Source organism: Acyrthosiphon pisum, chromosome X, assembly GCF_005508785.2.
Source record: "Acyrthosiphon pisum isolate AL4f chromosome X, pea_aphid_22Mar2018_4r6ur, whole genome shotgun sequence".
NCBI lineage: Eukaryota > Metazoa > Arthropoda > Insecta > Hemiptera > Aphididae > Acyrthosiphon > Acyrthosiphon pisum.
In genome coordinates, this window is record NC_042493.1 from 116,199,683 (window position 1) to 116,208,200 (window position 8,518).

The 8,518-nt window shown below is 28.7% G+C and overlaps 1 protein-coding gene across 1 annotated transcript in view; it reads left to right on the forward strand.

Annotated features, from left to right (window-relative positions):
* Positions 1-6,269, forward strand: part of LOC100570119 (E3 ubiquitin-protein ligase TRAIP-like) — a 16,523-nt gene extending 10,254 nt beyond the window's left edge. Inside the window, exons 6-13 of the mRNA XM_029492484.1 lie at positions 3,732-3,890; positions 3,985-4,116; positions 4,190-4,348; positions 4,869-4,979; positions 5,039-5,176; positions 5,362-5,542; positions 5,731-5,847; positions 5,925-6,269. Coding sequence (XP_029348344.1) covers positions 3,732-3,890; positions 3,985-4,116; positions 4,190-4,348; positions 4,869-4,979; positions 5,039-5,176; positions 5,362-5,542; positions 5,731-5,847; positions 5,925-6,146 — 1,219 coding nt within the window. The 3' untranslated portion in view covers positions 6,147-6,269. The remainder of the gene's footprint in view (positions 1-3,731; positions 3,891-3,984; positions 4,117-4,189; positions 4,349-4,868; positions 4,980-5,038; positions 5,177-5,361; positions 5,543-5,730; positions 5,848-5,924) is intronic.
* The last annotated feature ends 2,249 nt before the right edge of the window (positions 6,270-8,518 follow it).

The following is an 8,518-nucleotide window of genomic DNA, read 5'->3' on the forward strand; positions in this document are numbered from 1 at the left end:
AAAAATTTCATGTTCCTACGGTCATTTGTTGTAGAGTGGCATCAAAATCGATTTTCTCGAAAACAGACTGCGTAAAAGTTTCTGTTTTTCCATAAATTTTCTTTAGTTTTTCACTGCGCTTTTAAAAACTACTGGAAAATTTTATTTTTGGCCCCCCAAAAGTACCAACTAGATTAACTTTTCTATCAGAAAAGTGAAACTGTAGTTTAAGAAAATGTAAGTATTTTTACTGTCCTAAAAGGTGATGAAGAACACAAAAATAAAAAATTTTAATTTAAAAAAAACCACATTTGTAAATTCAATAAATTCATCGCTCCGCTCAGAATATAAAATATAATAAGATTAAACTTCAAGTTCAAGTTAGAACAGTCTGAACAACCTGTTTAACCTAATCTTATCTGCAGACTAACCCAAAACTGTTATAGCATTTAATAAATTATAGGTACCTATTATATAATTTACTAATTTAGTGGTGAAACTAAACAAATTTTGAAATTTGAGTAAAATTATGACCTTTTTTTTAGGGGGGGGGGGGGGTGCATATTTGCGGTGCAGGGCCGGTTTGATCCATATTTCCCGGGCCGAAAAAATTCGCCAATCCGCCCCTGATGGTGGACTTTTGTCGGGTGGCTTATTGTCTGATGGTTTTTTGTCGGGTGGCTTTATGTCGATTTTGGATGGCTTTGTGTCGGATGGCTTTTTGTCGAATGGTTTTCTTAGGTGTAACCCTTTTTGATAAGCCATAGCTGATAGTATTATGTAGAACAAATATCGTTCTATATATTATTTCTACGTGATACGGCCACGACCATAATATAGTGACCTAAAATGAAGCTGTCTACATGACGCAACGACTCTACACCCCGCGACTATTGGCTGGTTCGCCGAGACAGCCGAGTAATTTACCGAGCCGATCAATTTGAGGCGATTGTCGAACCGCGACAACCGGCGACCATAATGGCTGGGTTGCTCGTGTTTTTTCCGAGATACTTTTGACCACGACCGTTCTAGTGGTGGGCAGCAAATCATCGATATTTACAAACGATCGATGTTATGTCACCAATATATCGATAGATCGAGATCGATGTTTACCTTCAATAATAATATATTCTTTGAAATAACGATTTTCAGAATTCAATATCATCAATCAATAACATTGACAGTAAAGGCCATTAGTTTATAAAATTATATTTTATAATGTAAATATTGTATTGTACTTTCTTTTCTTGATATCCCATTAAATAGACAAACTAAAGTTATTCACATTATTTTGAATGGCGGGAAATTATATAGATGGGTTTGATAATATTCTATGGTTGATGTTGTGAACACAGCGGGAGAACATGAAGTTATGCACCTTATAAAATTGATTCAGGCAGAACAAAGGATTTCGGGAGAGTGTCGTTTCCATGACTAAATAAACAGGCATGTCAGCTAAAATTCCATTTTCGCTATCGTCGCGCATGTTCCCCAGACATGGAAAGAATAATATAAAATGTATAATGTAGATTACTATTATAGCGTACAATATTTTAGCGTTTATTCCAAGTCTGGGGAACATTTTATCACAATTTTATGTGCAGTGTTATCGAGCTGACATGCCTGTTTATTTAGTATTTTAGTCATGGTCGTTTCTATAGTATTCTATGCCCAAACCACGAACATAAAAATACATCACCGACTGAATACCGATGTTTAATCTCTCGTAACTCGTTCAGTGAAATTACGTCATTGATCAGGTGAACGATAGCGTTTTTTTGTTCTCGCTGCCGCACACCGCACACGGACTGTCTCGTAACTTCTTTCACCTGTGGGGCTTGCTCTTCTGTTAAACGTACTTCCAGAATGCGACATGTACTCAACACCCATTGTGACGAATCGGATTAAGTCTTGATCTTAGACTTGGACCAATACAGAGATCTGTAAATGTGTGCAACGTCATAACTATAAACTTGTCAACCAACAGGTATCTAATTCAATCAACAATTTTATAAATGCAAATCTATTGTAAGTCACGAGTGTTTGTTCTTATGTTTAGCCGTATTACAAAAATTTTACTTTGGGTGGGAATAGGCATTATTTGTTTTACGAATCGGTGTCCGTCTCCCAGAGTTATAGCTCGTTAGTCATATTAATTGAACTACACCAATTTTCTAGATAAAAATTCGTAAAATAATGTAGATTACCTAGTCTGAACAATACTAAAATACGTTTAAAAACATAATTTAAGTTGTAAAATACTCAATAATAAATTTTCGTTTTAATTTTCATAATACATCATATAACTATTAGTCTAGTTTCTACTACCCTAGTACCTATACTCTGTTCAGCGAGAGAGCACGCCGATTATGAACATCCCTCCACGTTGCCATGCTATTGAAATCAAAGGTAGGGTGTTACGTGGGAGAACCAGTTTTCGTCGCTGCACGGCGCGGTCTCTTGCTGAACCGTGTATAGTCACTTATATATTGGAACACTACCTTATGTTACTGTTGAAACTAGATCACTAAAATTTAAAAATTATACTTAGTCACACAATTATCAATACATTTAACGAATTAACTACTATAAATAATTCAATAACATTTAATTTGTTATTTATAAATTTCAATTATATTACTCATAGATTTAAAGGCAGATAATTGTCACATGCAATTTAGTATTACAGCAATAGGGCACTATGCATACAACTTGAATGCCAAATGTTTGACCCATGAGTAATTAGTATTAGTACCATTTGGTACTTAAATCTCTTGTATAATATATAATATATATATATTATATTAAACATTATTTTAATCATTAATTTTCCTTTTCAAGCTAAAATGTTAGCATCTTGTTCAATATGTGACGATTATTTCACCGGACTTCATCCTGAATCAGTTCATACAACACGTTGTGGTCATGTTTTCCACTACGAATGTCTCATGACATGGATTCAAAGGTATTACTAAAGTTAAAATTCTGTGATTCTATAAAAAGTATATTATAATTGTAATTTTATCAGTATTCCAAATACCAATTTACTATTTTTGGTGTTTGTTTTTCAGCTTAAGGTATCATATGCATTGGCGCCCGTAGTGGGAGGGAGGCATTATCCCCCTGGCTTATTGGACATTTAATTTAAATAGAGTATAGTATGATAAATTACTGTATAACAAATAGAAAGTGTGTAATACATAGAAAAATAGGTCACTATTATATAAAATCCTGTTAAACCAAATTAACAAAATATATTATGCTTAATGCATAGCAAATATTCCCCCTCCCCATTAGTAAAATTTCTGTGGGCGCCTATAACCATATGATATTGATTTACAGCATATTATAACTAATAATTATAAGTAAATATACTTATAATAATATAAAGTAATGATTCAGAGTTGTACGTATAATATTCCTCCTTAAAACTGTATAACTATAGCTTTACTTCTATAATTTTCAGATCCCAAACATGTCCACACTGTCGGTCAAAAGTAACCAAAAAGAAAACTATTAAATTATATTTTCACAAGAATTCAAATTTAAGTATAAAAGAAGACATATCTTCACTGACAGACCAAGTGCAATCACTTACATATGAAAATACTCTGAAGAAAGATGAAATAAAAAAATTGTTAACAATAACTAAAAAAGATAAAGAACAACTGGATTCATTTAAGTAAAAAAAAAAAATTTAATTAATACTTGTTCTAAATAATATAGATATTTATTATGTTTACACTTTACAGGAAACAATTCAAAGATATGAAAGACATAATACAAGGCCATCAAACATTTGTATCCGCTTTAGAAGAAAATATCAGTTTTCTTAAATCTGAATGCAAAAAATCTATTTGCTACAAACTTGAAGCTGAAGAATTAAGAAAAGATTTGGTAAAATACCAATTGTAAGACAATTTTTCATTATATCATAAAAATATAATAATTTATGAAATATTCCAATTAAATTGCATTATATTTTCACATAAATTCAAATTTAAGTATAAAAGAAGACATATCTTCACTGACAGACCAAGTGCAATCACTTACATATGAAATTACTCTGAAGAAAGAAGAAATAAAAAAATTGTTAACAATAACTAAAAAAGATAAAGAACAACTGGATTCATTAAAGTAAAAAAAAAAAAATATTTAATTTATACTTGTTCTAAATAATATAGATATTTATTATGTTTACACTTTACAGGAAACAATTCAAAGATATGAAAGACATAATACAAGGCCATCAAACATTTGTATCCGCTTTAGAAGAAAATATCAGTTTTCTTAAATCTGAATGCAAAAAATCTATTTGCTACAAACTTGAAGCTGAAGAATTAAGAAAAGATTTGGTAAAATACCAATCGTAAGACAATTTTTCATTATATCATAAAAATATAATTTATGAAATATTCCAATTAAATTGCATTATATTTTCACAGAAATTCAAATTTAAGTATAAAAGAAGACATATCTTCACTGACAGACCAAGTGCAATCACTTACATATGAAAATACTCTGAAGAAAGAAGAAATAAAAAAATTGTTAACAATAACTAAAAAAGATAAAGAACAACTGGATTCATTAAAGTAAAAAAAAAAATATTTAATTTATACTTGTTCTAAATAATATAGATATTCATTATGTTTACACTTTACAGGAAACAATTCAATGATATGAAAGACATAATACAAGGCCATCAAACATTTGTATCAGATTTAGAAGAATATATCAGTTTCCTTAAATCTGAATGCAAAAAATCTAATTGCTACAAACTTGAAGCTGAAGAATTAAGAAAAGATTTGGTAAAATACCAATCGTAAGACACTTTTTTATTATATCATAAAAAAATTAATAACTTATATAATATTCAAATTAAATTGCAGAATAAACAGTATATTATATGGAACAGCTGCGGATTCTCAAGAAGCTGTATCTTTGTTAAAAAAAAAGACTGATGTTGAAACTTTATGTTTACTTATAACCTCTTTTAAAAAGTATGATATATTATTAAAAAAATTGTGTATTATTTAATAACTCAATAAATGCTTTGTAGAGAAATTCAGACTTTAAAAGAAAGCAATAGAGATTTGGAAACTAAGTTTTCACAATGTGTCACTAAATACATGGAACTTAAAAGACATATTTTGTGCAATGAAAATTCAAAACAATCCGTGAATACCCAAGTAGTGGAGTATGTAATCTTTTGTTTAAGTAGTTTAATCTTATAACAAATTGTTATTTTTAAATTTTAAAACATAAATTTAAAAGTAACTAAAAATGATTTATTATAAATCTTCCTTAAGAATCAGCCAAGTGTATATTAAGTTTTTGAATACATTTAAATACATTTACAGTGCTTAATAACTTATTTTTCAGAAAATTAGAATCAGGAATTACTGATTTTGAAGCAGAAATTGAAAGACTACAAAAAAAATGTGAAAATTTAAAATCTTTGGTGCAAGCAAATGATGATACTCCAAGAAGAACTGAATTACGTAAAAGAATAATATACGAAAATCCAGCTCTTGATTTGTCCATTACTCCAAGTTTAGAAAAAGTACATTAAGTGATATCTTTAATTTATTAATGTGAACTCAATACTTAAGTATATTAAAATGTAAAATTTCAATAGAACATTGTTTTTAATATGAGAAAATTAGAAGTTTTAGTTAGATTAATTACATGTATACTATGTTGATTGAATGGTAATCATTTTTGATCAGTAATTTAATATCAATTTTCTAGGGTTTAAAAACTGTTATAAACTCTCCAGAAAATTCAGTTTCCTCAATGGAACAACCAAAAGGTCAATTAAAGCCACAAAGTTTAAACAACAAAAGAGAACAATCATCATCACAATGTGTAAATATATATATATTAATTATGAAATACTAAACACATTTTTAAATATTTTTCCTGATTATTATATTCTTGTTAAGGTCAACACATTTATGCCAAAAAGTCCTCGAAGACCAATTGGATTTGTGAGACCACCTTTAACTACTAAATCGGTAAGTGCAAATAATATATCAAAATCTATGGTTTATTCAAGTAGTTCGGACGAAGAAATGTATGAAGGTCTTGCTCGTCGTTCGAAACCAGATGTGTACCCTAGCCGACAGAAACCAGTAACTAGAAAACGAAAATATGACGAAAATTAGTTTATAATTTCAAAAAAGAAAAAAACCACCATCAATTAAAAGTAATAGTATTTTGGATAGTTTTTTATCTGCCGAAATTCATTAATTATGTATAGTTTACTAAAAAATAACATATTTATATAAGTGTAATTTTTTATACTATTTATTTGACAATATCAAATTATATTTAAATAACAATATTAGAATTCTTATAAGTATATTAATAATATTATTATTATTATTATTTTTTTTTTTATTGATGTATCTCTTTTTTAATTAATGAATAACAGTTTGTTGACAAAGCATAATTAAATTTAAATATGTATACATAAATTGCTCATTACCAATACAAATAATATTGTTGACTTAATAGTATTACATTTTGACCACACTTTGGTGTTTGGCTCCTATAAAAATAAAATTAAGTATTAAAGGAATTGCAAAAATATTTGTACCATGAATAAATAATTACATAATATATTGAGATTTAATTAGTAACAAATATATTACCTTCGGATGACTATTATAACATCCTCCCAGTTTGCACCTATAAAATGATTTGAAATTCAGTTTGTTGCAACTATAATCTGTGATTATACCTGATGTGTTTTTATGCTCCACTTTAGCACTTTCATTGCGTGTCATAGTTTTGTATACTTGTCGTGACGCTGATAAAATTCTAGTTTTAAAAAAAATTTCCTAAAAATTGAAAAATTAAAATATCAGTGTTTGGTTTGCATTTGATTATTTGTTGAATTAATAGAAGACGCTGACAAAAAAACCAAAAGTTTAATCGCAATGCTGACTAAATTATAAACCATTAAATAACAAGGTATATGATGCCAGTTGGCGTCATTCAGCACATGTGAACTATGTACAATGACGCTAATTAGCATTTTATGCAGCGAACGTGTTAACAGGATTAACACTCAAATGACTCTGTATTTTTTACAACAATGAGAAGTAAATTTGAATGGGCTATACGTTTTACAAAAAACGGCCTAATAAAATGTTCAGATGTATATTAAAGTACTACGTATTATGAATATTAGCGCCTCCCCATAATGTCTGCTATGTTTAACTGAAATAGTCACAGTACATGATCATAAGTTTGATTTCGATGTTACTATAAATTCATACCATTGTAGTTTTCCGAACCTAACCTTATAGTAACTATAACAACTGTTGATCCAGCTGGCGGTGGAGCATCAAATCTTATCTCATATTTCCTCAGAACACCTGTTGTTGTTTCCGTTCTAAAATAAAAGAATATTTAGTAAAATTGTGCATATTAGGTAGGAAGTCAAAACCAGTAATCAAGTAGAAACCCAATGCATTATTTATAAAAGCAATATTATCTTACAGCCAATATTGTTTTATTTTCTAGTTCCTAAAATTTGGAAAAGTTACATTATTTTGTTATATGCACAATTTTGTAAAAAAAAAAAATAAAAATAATATTTGTGATTCCTGCTTACAATGCCTTTTAAGTTTTTAATGGGTTTTACTGTAGTCTGAATACTACCTAGTAGCCTACAATATAAAAACTTTTAAATATTACTAGTACTGACTAACGTTGAATAAAAAATAATTTTGATTATTATTGCCTGTAATAATAATTCTTCAAAGCAAGTTGCTAACTAAGTACAACCAGTATTAAAAAAAATAATTTTAATCGAATCATCATTATTGAATGTTTTCAATAGAGATTTAATTACAAGCTGAGAAATTTATTGATGCATGCCACTCATGGAAACGGAAATATCTAACAAAATTACTACATCCTTTGAACAAGTTGCAGCTTGTGTGTACCACGGTCGCAGACAGGTGTCAAATACACTAGGTTTAGCTAACCATCTTATAGCTAATAATAAAATAAAACATCAATGTTTCTGCGCTGAATGTAGTGTGATGACCATGAGAAAAAAATACTCTCATTTCTCATGACTCATACCATTGATTTTATAGTATTATTGAATAAATGCTCATACTTATCAATATGTTTTATGGCTATAATAATTACAGCATTGACATAATATTACCAGGATAATGACGCATTTACCCTGCTGTACTTCCAAAATATTGTCAAGAAAGTGATGGATCAATGCGATAATTTTGTAAAAACACTTGGTCAATTTATTTCAGACCATTGTAAAAGTTTTTGGACATGTTCAACTGAAAATATTATTACTTTAGAATTTTAGATAAAGAAACGTTGAAACAATAAAAAGTACACATACGTTTTTCAAATAATATTGTTGGTATATAAACTGCGATGTAATCAGTAATAAAAGATAATCTATAACAATTATCATTTTTTGTCAGGTTCATTGTTTTGAATTCTAATTGAATATTAATTTTTCCTAGATCCAAAGATATATTTGGGATAGTTT